The sequence below is a fragment of the Lethenteron reissneri genome, chromosome 8, assembly GCF_015708825.2.
Source record: "Lethenteron reissneri isolate LAM-NWPU_2019-01 chromosome 8, ASM1570882v1, whole genome shotgun sequence".
Taxonomy (NCBI): domain Eukaryota; kingdom Metazoa; phylum Chordata; class Hyperoartia; order Petromyzontiformes; family Petromyzontidae; genus Lethenteron; species Lethenteron reissneri.
In genome coordinates this window covers 1,925,246-1,939,374 of record NC_083786.1, presented here as the reverse complement: position 1 = coordinate 1,939,374, position 14,129 = coordinate 1,925,246, and the positions used below count along the sequence as shown (strand labels likewise).

The 14,129-nt window shown below is 48.8% G+C and overlaps 1 protein-coding gene across 2 annotated transcripts in view; it reads right to left on the bottom strand.

Annotated features, from left to right (window-relative positions):
* The window catches only part of LOC133359884 (signal-induced proliferation-associated 1-like protein 2), a 241,125-nt gene that overhangs the window by 208,030 nt on the left and 18,966 nt on the right, over nucleotides 1–14,129 (bottom strand). Inside the window, exons 6-8 of one of the 2 annotated variants that reach the window (XR_009757199.1) lie at nucleotides 9,515–9,618; nucleotides 8,800–8,960; nucleotides 5,764–7,454 (exon numbers count right to left, since the gene is read on the bottom strand). Coding sequence is in view for 1 of the 2 variants with exons in the window: in XM_061578449.1 (XP_061434433.1) it covers nucleotides 6,761–7,454; nucleotides 8,800–8,960; nucleotides 9,515–9,618 (959 nt within the window). In the remaining variant the exon portion in view is untranslated. Of the gene's footprint in view, nucleotides 1–4,643; nucleotides 7,455–8,799; nucleotides 8,961–9,514; nucleotides 9,619–14,129 lie in introns of those variants that run through there. The other variant, XM_061578449.1, reaches the window with a different exon arrangement.

The following is a 14,129-nucleotide window of genomic DNA, read 5'->3' as shown; positions in this document are numbered from 1 at the left end:
GCTGGTCATGCATAATGTGCAGTGGTACCTCGGTATACGGCGTGAATTCGTTCCAGAAGGTGGTAGGACTTATACCGAAAATGACGTATACCAAACGGATTGTTCCCCATAAGAAATAAAGGAAAAGGAAATGATCCGTTCCAGAATGTAAGAAATTATATTTTATATGGCATATTATACCTTAATGGGGTTGTATAAAATAATGTAGACACTACTTATTACTAAAATGCATACATAAATTAAAATAAATGCATACATAAATGAATAGAAATCAAAATAAAATGTAGCATCGCTTTACTTTGCTGAGAGGAGTTGATAGCCCACGAGGATGGTGGCGAGGAAGGGGAGGAGGAGATGTAATTTTTTGGAAGGAGAGTCCCCTTCCATTCTAGATTTGAAGCTTTCGTGACTGCAAGGATTCATACTCTTAGTTATTTCGGCAAAGTCACGTAGGTAGAAAATGAAATTAAAATTAATACAAATAAAATAATAAAAATCACGACGTTTCAGAGGCAACACAAGTCTCCGTCATCAGGTGGGACCGTCACAGCCAGATTTGCTGTATCAAGTGAATATAGTACCATTCCATTTAGTCCCCTTCCATTAAAACTTAAGGAAGCTGAAATTCTGGAGTTTTTTTTCCTTCTCTTTTCTGTCTTTTTTCTTGACTTGGACCTGGTTGAGGCTCACCAGGTTGGAGTTGTACTCAAAACCTGTCCATTGAAGTTTGTTTTTGCCTTCTTCTAAGAATGTTCCTGAAGTGTGACATTGGTCATTCCACACAATACTGTTACGGCCTGTTTGAGCCGTAACAGGATTGTGTACGCGGGTACTGTACGCGGTGACTCATCCCGACCCGTACAAGTTCTAGCAAGCGCGTCGTATCCCAAGCAAGACGCCGTATCCCAAGACTATTTTTTCTCGTCAAAACACGACGAATTCCAAATTCGACGTATACCGAGGTATGACTGTATATACATGGCGTATGTGCAGTATGTATGAATATATGTAAATCGTGTATGTAAATTACGCATGCACATCTTCTTGGTTCTTTCGGTAAAGTCACGTAGAAGGGAGGTAATAAAATAATAAAAATAAAACATAATAAAATAATTCTCACCACGTTTCGGCCACAACGCAAGCAGCCGTCCTCAGGTGAAGATCAAGTCTGTTGGGGAGACAGCATCTGAATGAAACAACACCAGGCTTGGAGCGTATATTTAAGCTGGGTTGGAAGGGGGGAAGGGCGCCTTGACAAATAATTTGCATATCAAGAGAAATTTAGCATATTTATGGGAAATGCAGGTATGTGATTAGTACTACTTGTGAAATGCATAGGAGGTGGGCGGGGGGGGGGTTTCAAAGTCATTATGCCTGTGCATTATGCAGGATTAGCAGCATCAAAGGGAGGGGATAGGGGTAGCATTAATAAAGGAAAGGAATGTTAATAGTATGTAGCTGCAGTAACTAAACAACCACGTAAAAAACTCCAGTATAAACTACATAGTATCATCAGTATACTAAATATACTCTCCAATAAGCTGAGCTACTAACAGTAAGTAATACATTACAATTCTATGTCGCAAAAAATATAATATGCTTCCAGCTAAACTTTTTTCCTTACATCACACGGGTCTACCCCGTACTATATGCTACGATAGACAAACCCAACATTAAATTATATACTGTATTACTATACACCACCCTGAGGACGGCTGCTTGCGTTGTGGCCGAAACGTCGTGAGAATTATTTTATTGTTTTATTTTTATTATTTTATTACTTCCCTTCTACGTGACTTTACCGAAAGAACCAAGATGAATCCCTGCAGTCACGAAAGTTTTAAATCGAAATTTACGCATGCACAATTTGCAGGTATTATATGTATACGCAACGTGTTAGCACATTCTTTATGTACATTTTTGTGTATATTACGAATGCACATAACGTATTTTCATTGCATATGCACTTTATGTGCGCACATTTTTTACGTGCATTGTGTCTGTAGATTTTGTGTGCACATTTTTTATTGTACATTGTGTGCACATTGTGTGTGCACATTGTGTGTGCACATTGTGTGCGCACATTGTGTGTGCGTAGTGACACTGCGCCGACTGCTGTCCAGCAGCGGCAACTGCGGTGGACAGCACACACGCTGCCGTCCAGCCCATACACGGCTGTGTGTGCCGGCAGGGCGGAGGAACTGGGGCAAGGGCCACGGAAGGCCTCACTGGGAGGCCCCTGGAACCCTCTGGTGGGTTCTAGAAGGGAGGCGCGGCCAGGGCGGAGCCAGGCCGCGCCGAGTATAATAAAAGCAGCGGAGAGCGACGGGCTGCCGGTTCTGGGAGTGGACTCGTCTCATCGTCGTCACCGCCTTCGCCCGATCATTGCGCGGCCGCACAGTTGTTGGCTGTCTCGGTCGACGCCGTCGGTGCAACGCGGACAGGGTTGTGTCTGGGTCGGGCTGTACGGCAACGTGGTCGAGAGAGAGGAGGCGATCCGTGTGAGCGTGAACGGCCGGAGTGGTGCAACGGAGTTTGTGACGAGGGGGAGACGGGGGGGGTTGAGAAATGTGACGTCACCTCAAAATGCACAACTTGAAATTAATATAAACAACACGTTCTACTTAATTAAATAGAAATGTTATAACAACACTAATTTTGATTAATTTTCATTAATAACTATTTGATTATTTAAATTTACTAAGGTCACCTTTTATTATTCCATGAAGGAGCATTTTGCTTCTCAATGGGAGGGGGGGGGGGGTCAAAAATCGGCCAAAGTCGCGTGACGTCATTTATGGAGGGCCCCTATGATTTGTGGCCAGGCCGCTTCTGAATAAGAGTTGCATAGCTCAGTGAGCCCTTACCTAGTCGCATTAAAAGTTTCGTTTGACATTTTTGGAAGCTTCATTGTCCAGGCAATGGGTCGATTGAAATATGTGAACTTGCAAGGTCATGAGACATGGCAAGAACGAACTAACTTGAAGCTTTCCAGTGAGCAAGGTAGAGAACAGTGTTAGTTGAAGCGTGTAAATGCGGCCACGTCAACGGCACCAAACGTGAGTTGGTCATCATAGCACGTTGTAAATATCAAACCAAAATATCGGAAAACTCGTGGATGTTGAGAGAGATGAACCTACGGAGGATAAGAACAGAAGCAGACAAATGTCTCCTTCGCAAGTCCGTCTTGCGCTACGAATCTGCCCCAATGGTCTTTCTGGGAGTGCATCAGTTCGGCAGCGTGAAGGGTAGATGTGATCACCGCATCGTGCGCTTTTGGATGCGCTTCTGCGGCCGTCTGGAACGCTCTTCCGACATTAGGAAGCCACTGGAGGTGATCGACTTATACATCTAGATTGAAAACTAATTTCTTTCGAACTGCTGTTTGTGTTTAGTTTGTTGTCCTTTCCCCGCACCTCCGATTAATTAGCACGGCTGGTCACGTACGGTGCGAAAGAAGTTCAACGTACACGTGTGCATAATCATGGTATCATACACTGACTCGGCTATGGTAATTTTTTTTTACCAGTTTTTATTTCCAAATCTCAACTTGCAACATCCTCTGTGCTCGTGAAGGGTAACGTTACACCAACCAACGCACGGCCTTTTGTTTAATAATACAACATGATATAATAGCCACAAAGCACCGAACAAAGCCCAGAATTTGTTCTTGTTGGAAAACATGAACACAAAAAGGCGACGTATTGCCAGGGACTTCATTACTATTTGGTTCTTTTGCTAAAGTCACCTTTTACAACAGTCTGCCTCAGCAGCAGGCCATGCTTTCCCACCTGATGACGGACGCTTGTGTTGCGCCCGAAACGTCGTGGTTTATTTTATTTTCTACCTACGTGACTTTACCGAAAGAACCAACGAGTATGGATACCTGCAGTCACGAAAGCTTCAAATCAAGATGGGACTTCATTTGTCACGGAATATTTTCCGGCCCGCTGGTAGATGGGGAGGAGGTGGCATGCTGCTCGCAGCCGCAGCCAAAGTAAAATGTGTTCTGGTTTTGGTGTCTCAGCTGCGTAGAGATTCTTCAAGTCGCTGACCCAGAGGGAGCCGGCTGAAACGAAGCCCTCGTTATCACGGAGAACATTCGCGAATAATGCTGCACTGTGCTGTGAAGAGGAGAAGTCCTCTTGGCTGTTAAAGACGAGAGGATTCACGATCAACACACGTTTACCTCGAGCTGTCAGACGATCCTCAGGCCTTGAGGGCCGTCCATAAATGACGTCACGCGATTTTAGACGATTTTTGACCCCCCTCTTCGTCACACGGCGTCACAAAAAGTCAGACTCCCCCCTCAAATATGACGTCACAAAGCTCTGCCCCCACCAAAAAAATAAAACATGCTTCAAATCGCTTTAAACTATTGTCATTGTAGTGCGTATTTATTGTGGCGCTGCACTCTGATGTTGTAGGAGAAAACATTTATTAAAAAAAAAATATTTAATAAAGTAGAACGTTGTCTATATTTATTTAAAGTTGCGCATTTTGATGTGACGTCACATTTCTAAACCCCCTCCCCCCATCGTCACACATCGTCACAAATGTCTGACCTCCCCCCCCTAGGTGCGTGACGTCATTTATGGACGGCCCCTTGCCCATCTGCAGTCTCTACGCTTACATCAGTCCGTCGCATGCATGGTGACATGTTCATTTCAACGCATAGAGGGAATCCACATATTCTCAGCTGAACAATGATCCATAGTCAATAACGTGACTATATTGACCCCCAATTAGTCTCTGCACGTGATAGGCTCACAGTGGTGGCACCACATTCTTCACGCTTCTGGCTAATCACCTCGACGAAGCTGATTGTAGTAAACACCATGCAGAGGAACGTCGTAACTCGAATTGTATGAGAAATATCTCTCTTGCCAGCACGTGTGTGGTGTCTTCTGTTTGGGTCAGAAGGTGAGTCGCAGAAACTACCACTGCTTCGCGTAACAAGTCAGTCAGAAATCACGTCCCTATGTGCGTCATACACGCATACACATTCATGGAGGCATCGTACCAACAGATGCAGCTTTAATAACCGATACTCTTTGGTTCTTTCGGTAAAGTCACGTAGGTATGAAATAAAATAAATGACGGACGCTTGTGTTGCGCCCGAAACGTCGTGATTTATTTTATTTTTCTACCCACGTGACTTTACCGAAAAAACCAAAGAGTATGGATTCCTGCAGTCACGAAAGCTTGAAATCAAGATTTAATAAACGAAGTTGAGTTCATGCCACCCACAGCTGCACGTGGGACAGATGAAAAAAATTAGTCTCCCGTGCCCAGATGACAGACGTGTCATTAGTGTTCACTTCGCCACTCCTGTGGGGAACGCATGGAAGTTCTGTTTACTAATCAATCGCTGCATTTTACCAGCGGGGTGTGGGGGGGGTGTGCCACGTCTCATACCCTCTGCGTCTGCGATGCCACGTGGGATTTCACCCGGGCATCTCTGCTGCGCCGTGCTGCAGCCAACGACACCAAGGCCAGAGGTCGCAACCGGGTACCCGATACCCGTACCCTACCCGATACCCGGCTACCCGTACCCCGCCGGGTACGGGTACGGGTAGCCGTTTGCGACCCTGGTGCGGCCGGGTACGGGTACGGGTAGGCCGTGAGTCACTGGTGAGTAACCGTTTGTCACTCATTTCGGGTAGGGTACGGGTACGGGTAGGGAACGGGTACGGGTACCCATTTGCGACCCTGGTGCGGCCGGGTACGGGTACGGGTAAGGAATCAAAACCCGTTTGCGACCTCTGACCAAGGCACTCGCATCTTTTTTTGTGCGCGTTTAGTTTGCTGCCCTTCCCCCGCACCTCCGATGTGCGCCGTTGGCTGCGAGCGATGCGAAAGAAGTTCAACACACACACACATTGTCGGGGCAGACCGCCGCGCGAGTGACACGCCGATGTGTGTCGTACGCCCTCCTCCACCTGACACGGTCAAATAAATAAAGTCGCCGCGTGAACAAACGTGCCGTTTTATGATTCTTACGCACGCCGGCCTATTGCAGAGCCACTTTAACAATTGGGTGCGGACTATCTGACCCAACAATCAATCGTGAATCGTTGGTCGCGAAAGCCGACGTGTTACAAAGTTACCGATGTTGCAATTTCACGTGCACGCTTCTTGTACGGGAGTTTGCGGAGTAATGGAATTTTGCTGTGCACGCTTTGATAAAATTGCTTTATTCACCAGAAGAGTTCCCCTGACATAGGGACGTTATAAATTGCGAGGCGTATATGGGTTAAATAGACGGCGATACATATTCTCCCAAAATTATATTGTGATACAAAAAAATACAGTATTGTCGGGTTAGGCTGCACAATATCTTGCTGATAAATACAATTACAAAAGTTTACTTTAACCACTCATTCAGAATGCATAAGCCATCGGAGGCGGTGGAGAAATGTACCGATCGTGACATTGAATTTGGAACTCTAGAAAGGAGCGACGTTCATCAGCTACACTCGGCTCCTGTGCCTGTTGAGTTTCACTGTCAGAGCTCCTCTACACATTACCAAAGCAAACGCAAAGCACCGTTTCGAAGGTTTAATCCCTGTACGGTTATCACTGTGCACAGCTTTGTAATTGTGATTATTATTGCGACAAAAATTGTTGTGGAATATGCAACATGTATTTTAAAATGCGATGTAAAAATGTGATTTCATATGGGGGGGGGGGGGGGGTGAATTGGTTATGAGCAGGTGAACCGAGTAACTGAGTAGCCGCACGAATCCGCATTGTTCATTCACCCTTGCTGTACGGACTGGTTGCCGTGGGACCTCAGGGGAGTGCACCAAACCTCCAGCCTTTGAACGATTCCCGGCATCTCATCGCAGTACTTCTGCGAGCCGGTCAAGCACAGAAACCCCCCTTCCTCGAACTCGATCCTGAGCGAGCGCCGGCCAGGGGTCCAACCCAGCACTTGGTCGATGGCACGGTGGAACACCACCAGCCCGGACGCCTTCTCCACCAGCACCAGGCTCGAGGCGGACAGCGCCAGGAAGCACGGCACGTCGTTGTCGGCATTGTCGTCGGCATTGTCGTCGGCGGCGTCGGTGTCGTCGTCGTCGTCGGCGGCGGCGGACGAGGAGCAGAAGTCTCGCGCGAGGACGTCCCACACCAGGGCCCCTCTGCTGAGCAGCTCGGCACGGGGCCTGGGCACCAGCTTCTCTTTGCGCCACGGGTTGAGCGGGAAGGCGAAGCGCGTGTTGGCGTCCAGCGCCGTCGTCGTCACCGACTTCTCGGCCAGCTCGCGCAGGCTCTCGTGCCGGGCGCGCGTCGCCATGGCGTGGAACTTGTCGCACTTGTGCGCCGCCTTCTCCGCGTTGACGATCTTGGTGAGGAGGAAGGCGCGGAAGGCGGACGGGTCGCGGAACGAGCCGCCGCGGGGCAGCTGCGGCCCGAACGCGGGGACGCCCTTCGAGCGGGAGACGGCGACCCTGAGGGGGGGGGGGGGGTAACGCGCGCCGCAGAGAGAGAGGGGAGAGGGGAGAGAGAGCGGTATAGCTTTCGACGGTAACCCAATCGTGGGATTTCCCCGCCGGAGCGAGGGTTCGAGGTTTTAGTGGCTGGGGAGTGCAGGAGGATGTGGAATTCCAGGCATTGGTGGTTGCCACTGAAGTTTGGGGTGGGAGGTTCCAACTGGGTTGGGAGGAAAGACATGTTTTGCCATCGCGAAGATTTTATGAAAACCGTGCTTTCGCAACGAACGCTAACAATTTCGCTATGTAATAATTTTAGGTTCAATTAAAGAATGCATTCCACAACGCTAGCCAGGCATGTGCAGTAAACGTGTATTATTTCACACTCAGCTTTTATTTTGATACATTTTATCCCACATGCAAAATATCTCGAAATGGCTTAACCTATCTCTGTAGAAGGACCATTGCCTAAAACGTTAGTCTAATATATATCTCTTTGATATAAGGTCGCGTCACTGGCGATGGCAGCGTGGTTATTAAACCCAAAACTATTTTTTATTTTACCAGGTAAGGCCTACTGAGCTATGAAACTCTTCTTCAGAAGCGACCTGGCCACCACAAATGGATCACTCAACGCAGTGGCTTATCAAGTGGAAATTCAAAGCAGACAAACACTCGAAAGGCACGTTGATTCTAAATTGTGGAGGGAAAAGCCGGAGGACACGGATACAAATTCACGCCAACACGGGGAGTACACGCAAACTTCAAATATACAGCAGGCATCAGGGTTGAGGATCGAACCCACGACCTCCTGTATACCAGGCGAGGTAGTTAACATCTCTCCACCATTGTGCAATTATTATTTATTATTCAAGACGAGCCCCTCAACCTCCCCTCACGCACGCTGCGAAGGTCGATTTACGCAGCAGCCTCACGGCGAAGGGGAGAACAATTCGGATGAATGAAGAAGGAACGGAAACCTCCCGCGCTGAGCGGAAACCACCGCGTGGCACCGTCCGTGGAGGTTGGTGGTGGTGGTGATGGTGGTGGTGATGGTGGTGATGGTGGTAGTCATGGTGGGGGTTGGTGGTGGTGATGGTGGTGGTGATGATGGTGGTGGTGGTGATGATGGTGGTGGTGATGGTGGTGGTGATGGTGGTAGTCATGGTGGTGGTGGTGGTGATGGTGGTAGTCATGGTGGTGGTGGTGGTGTTGATGGTGGTGGTGATGGTGGTGGTGATGATGATGGTGGTGGTGATGGTGGTGATGGTGTTAGTCATGGTGGTGGTTGTGTTGGTGGTGATGGTGGTGGTGATGGTGTTAGTCATGATGGTGGTGGTGGGGACGGCGTGGAAGGCAGCACCTGTACGAGACGGCCGGCTCGCCGGGCTCCGCCACGACGCGCACCACGATGAACACGTGCTGGAACTGGGAGCGGACGCAGCGCGCCGTGAAGGGCAGGGAGCCGGGCTCCTGGAAGATGACGGTGACGATGTCGTTGCCGATGTGCCGCTTCCTGAGCACCTGCGCGCGGGCCGAACCGCGATCGTCGTCAGGCGAGATTGGCGGGCGTCGCTCAAGCGCGGCGATCGGGCGCAAGGGGCTTTCCGGAGGACGTCGTTTTACAGCGGCACTTTCGTGTGGCCGGCTCCAGTGACGAAGAACTCTGATGTAATTTAGTTTTTTTGTCATATCGAACATACAGCAACGCGCGCAATAATAATATAAAAGTGTGAAATACATGATTCATAATTAATTTATTGTGGGTTAGGTCGTGTAGGCATAAACACATTTGTTTTATAACCCTCCAGCATCCGACAGTGCCAATCAAATCCATTTATCACGTGGGCAAATGTGCCAATTGATTTGGTTTATCAGCACACCAGAGTGCTGAAATTCATGCAAAATGTTGCCAATTTTGCGCCACGTTTCGCTGGAGATTACATCGTGACACTGACATCGCGTTAATCGTCATATTCGTGAAACTCGATTTCGTGTCGTAAAACCGATTAAAGTTGCGGCAACCCCAGTGGCACAACTGCTGCCCACTGTCTCTGCGCGTCTCTCGTGCCCCGTACCTGCTGACGGTCGTTGGGCATGTACGGCAGCATGGTGGACACGTGGAACATGATCTCGTAGCCCTGGAAGGCGGTGTAGAGCGAGTGCGTTCCCGTCGAGTCCACTGAACGAGGACAATATGCACGGAGTGAAAAAAGAGAACACGCTGTTAAGTAAATCCCGTCGAGATGACAGCGAACAAAGTTCAACTTGCAATGCGCCGCGAAGCGCTCGCTCGCTCTCGTAGAGAGAGAACGACTCGGAGGCGCGATGAGGAACCACAGATGAGCGGGAAGGCAGCAGCGGCCGCGCGGTGAGCAGGCACCAACAATTGCCTAAGATCTGCGGTCCTCTATACATTGAGATGTTATCGGCCAATTGAAGAGTGGTCACACGTGGGTCGAAACCGGAGCACCTGGAGAAAACTCACGCGTGCGAGGGGGAAACACTCTATCCCGGACAGACGAAACAGGTAGAGTCCACATTGTTTTGCTGTACGGCCATCTCCTGACGAGCCAGGGTATGACATTATGAAAAATAAGAATAGGTGTTACCCTTTCTGGCAATAAAACACATGTGTTAAGACGTCCAAACACCAAGGAATCAAGTCTGCATTAACCACACACAGCATTTGCGGTGAACATGAACACAAACGTGCTCTGATAATAATAGACGCACTGTCTTTGAGACTGATTGGCCTACACCAGAAGCAGCCATCTACGACCCTTGCTCGACGCCAATGACAAGGGAGTTCACAACATTCGCGTGATCCACCAACCTTCGCCTCCACAGAGTTGGATTGCAGGCCACGTGCATAGCCACCACTGTCCAGCTAACACGACACACGCTGCAGAAGAGCATGTGACTGAGATTGTAAATGATGCTGAAATTCAAACGTGACCATGCTTTTAACTCCTCCATAATAGAGCTTTTTTTTTGGTTAGATCGCATAAATATATAAATGTGACGTGAAACCCGTCACCACCCGACACGGCAAACTAGTAAGGGTTGTCACGTAAACAGAACGTGCCAATTCGTCACTAGTACAGCATTAGTGTGTAGTGTAGTGTATGGTAGTGTAGTGTATAATAGTGTAGTGTGTAGTGTAGTGTATATTAGTGTAGTGTATAGTATAGTGTATAGTGTAGTGTATAGTGTAGTATATAGTGTAGTATACTAGTACAGCACTAGTGTATAGTGTAGTGTATAGTGTAGTGTATAGTGTAGTGTACTAGTACAGCACACCGGTGTGTTGGAAAGCAAATCCACAACATTGACAATCTGAGTACGACGTTTTGTTAGTAATTACAACCAGCTTCATCAGGCGACAGCCAGATCTGTGCAGTCATCCTCCTGTTTGAACTCCTATTTACAATGCGATTAAAACATTTCCATTTGTTTTGTGTGCAATGTCAGGCCAGTGACACGTCACGAGATGATTTTTTCCTCTTGCAGATGAAGAGGGCGGCACCCTCGCCTCTGCAGGTCCCACACACACACACGCTCTATAAAAAGTGCTACACGTTAGAGTAATTTCCTGTCCCGCGGACTTCCAGGAACACGCCAACAGTTCATGGGGAGTCTCCACAACAGGAACTGAGAATTATAACTTTTTGTTGGGCTAATGGAACACGCAACGCACGGAAAGATAATACATGTTTTGGTGGGATGTTATTGCCAAAACAATATTTGTAAATGGCGATGCATAAGCAGTTTGTGTGTGTGTGTGTGTAAACGGTAGACAAATCCTGCTGATTCTCTTTGAATCCCATCTCTTGGCTACCGGTCACCATTACAGAGTTTAAAATCGATCCTCACCCCACGCGGCTTGTTATCGGTGACTCCTCCTCGTGCCTCTCAGTCATTCTCTCTCTCTCTCTGGACGAGAGCGAGCGGATACTCTGCGGCGTGTCACAATTTGAAATGTATAAATGATTATCTCGTGTTTTTTTTTAACTCGCCGTGTTCACTGTGTGCATCTTGCCCCGCGTCTATGTATGTTGAACTTCTTTCGCACCGTACGCAGATCGTGCCAGGACACCATCGACTAAAACGGAGCCGACTGACTCCATCGTGCACCGCACAAGCCGTCGTGTAGCAGTAGCCGTGGTGGTAACTGAGCTCCCGCCTTTGTGCAAGATAAACAGACTCTCCTCGCCATCAGAATAATGATTTACGTTCGTAAGGCGCATTTCAATCCAAGGATCCCGATGGCGCCGTGTATGGAACACGGGGAAAAAAGACAGAGCCAGCGGTAAGACGACCGAATCTATGGGGGGGGGGGGGGGGGGAAGGAAGGCCACTTTAGAAAGGTGAGTTTCCAGGGTCAGATTTAAGTCGCTCTAAACCTTCTGATTGTCTGATTGTCGGAGGTCAACACGTTCCATAGTCTTGGAGCTGCACTGACAGAAGCTCGATCACCCCAGGAACGGAGCCTCGACCTCGGTTTTTAGTTTTTCCCGAAGCCAATTATTATTAAAAAAATGATTTTAGTTTATTGGGGGTCTTTCGGCGTGACGTGGGCCTGACTCAAAAACAATGAAACAACGATGAATCGGGCCTCTCCTGTGGCCCGAAGCTGAGCGACGAGGCTATTGCGGTTTTGCCCCGTGGCCTGCAGATTTTCCGCTGGCTTCCTGGAATATATTCGCCGAGCGTTTTTCAGAATCGTTTAGCTCGCAGAACATTTGGGGGGGGGCAGGGGTCAGGGGTCAAATGCGGCGAGGCGGTATCCCGTACGACGGGAGATTGAAAATGCCGACGGCGGAGGTGACTTTGACAGCGACGACGATGATGATGATGGCGTTTATGAGCATGGTTGTGAGAATCGCTGTGAATGGTTGTCTCTGGCGCAGGCCAATCAGTTGCAAAGACAATGCATGTGTTGAGGTGCCAATAGGGCGCAGAAGAGGGGCTGGGCCCCAGTGTTCAAGGACTATGGCCCACAGGGCTCAACGGTCACCCCTATGGAACGGTAGACAGACTCCAGACCCCAGGAGGGGGCTGGGGAATGACATCACCTCCAGGTCCTGCTAGAAGGTTCTGGAAGGAAGGCGTGGCCGGGGCAGAGCGAGCCACGGCCCTGGGTAAAAGCCGGACCTCTGAACGGTCCCAGGCAGTCGTCGTCCAGCTGAAGACGAGAAGCCTCCTGAAGAGAATTGCCCCAAGGGCAGAGCCGTACCCCTGGCTAGGGCTGGCTCTAGCTGTAACCAGTGAAGACTGAAGAGAATTGCCCCAAGGGCAGAGCTGTACCCCTGGCTAGACCTGGCTCTAGCTGTAACCAGTGAAGACTGAAGAGAATTGTCCCAAGGGCAGAGCCGTACCCCTGGCTAGACCTGGCTCTAGCTGTAACCAGTGAAGACTGAAGAGAATTGCCCCAAGGGCAGAGCCGTACCCCTGGCTAGACCTGGCTCTAGCTGTAACCAGTGAAGACCCAAGCTTCACTCAAGGAGGACTCGTAGATGAGCCAGTGAGAGGAGTATTAGTCCAGACTGGCTACCTCCTCAGTGTATCGGGTGTGAGGGGCCGCTACCCCTGTGTGAAGGAACCATTGTTAAATAAAAACGGTGTTGCCTCAGAGAAGCTCTCTTCTAGTTATTCAACCCACTACACATGTATTATCAGATCATGTTTGTTCGCACGTTCACCACAAGTACGTGTGGTTAATGCGGACTTGATTACTCGAATGAGGTTTCTATTTTGTGTTTGACCATTTTAACACCTCCTGTTTTATTGTCAGAAAAGGGAAAACCGATTTATATTTTTCACACTTTGATACTGGCAAAAAAAGTCCCATGATATGTGATGTTGATTATTTAGATAATAAGTGCTGACAATAATGTATTCCAGGAGAGCCTCACTCAGTGTACCGTACAGACTTGTTCAGGAAGCCACCGCATTGAGACAAGAGCTGTGTACGAATTAGTAGTCCGCCACAGATGTCCACATTACGAGCGGCGCGGGATCCTCTACCCATACGATGACCACTGTGGGCCATCACTCATTTAGCGTAACTACGGAGATTATTAATTAACGGGCTACAAAACCTACTTGCTGTACTGTCATCCCCTACGTGCAGCAGCAGCAGCAGTATGATGGCAATCATCATCATAATCACCCTTGTCAGCTACAACATCACCAGTATCCACGGTGTAACACAGACACAAAATCTGATTTATTTTCCACTTGTACCCGTTATCTGTCTATGGCACACGAACACGATGTCTTTTCTGCCACCTCTGAGCGACTCGTCGGCATTTTTGACACGGACAACAGCAGGACTCGTCGTGTGTACGTTGAACTTCTTTCGCACCGTACGTAGCCAGCCGGGCTGATCGGAGGTGCGAGGGAAGGACAACAAACTAAAATAACTACAAGCAGTTCTACAGAAATGTTTGTCAATCTAGATTATTGAAAAGTGCACAGTTCCAGTAGCTTCCTAATATCGAGAAGGAGGAGCGTTCCAGACGGCCGCAGAAGCGCATCTGAAAGCGCGCGATGCGGTGACCACCTTTGTTCGATGGCCAGCCACAAGCCGCTCGCTGCCGCTGCGAGGGTTTTGACCAGAGCTGCCGTTGCGAGGATCACCGTAAGCGGGTAAGCGGAGTGGCGGTGAGCCGAGTGTGTGTTCTGCGC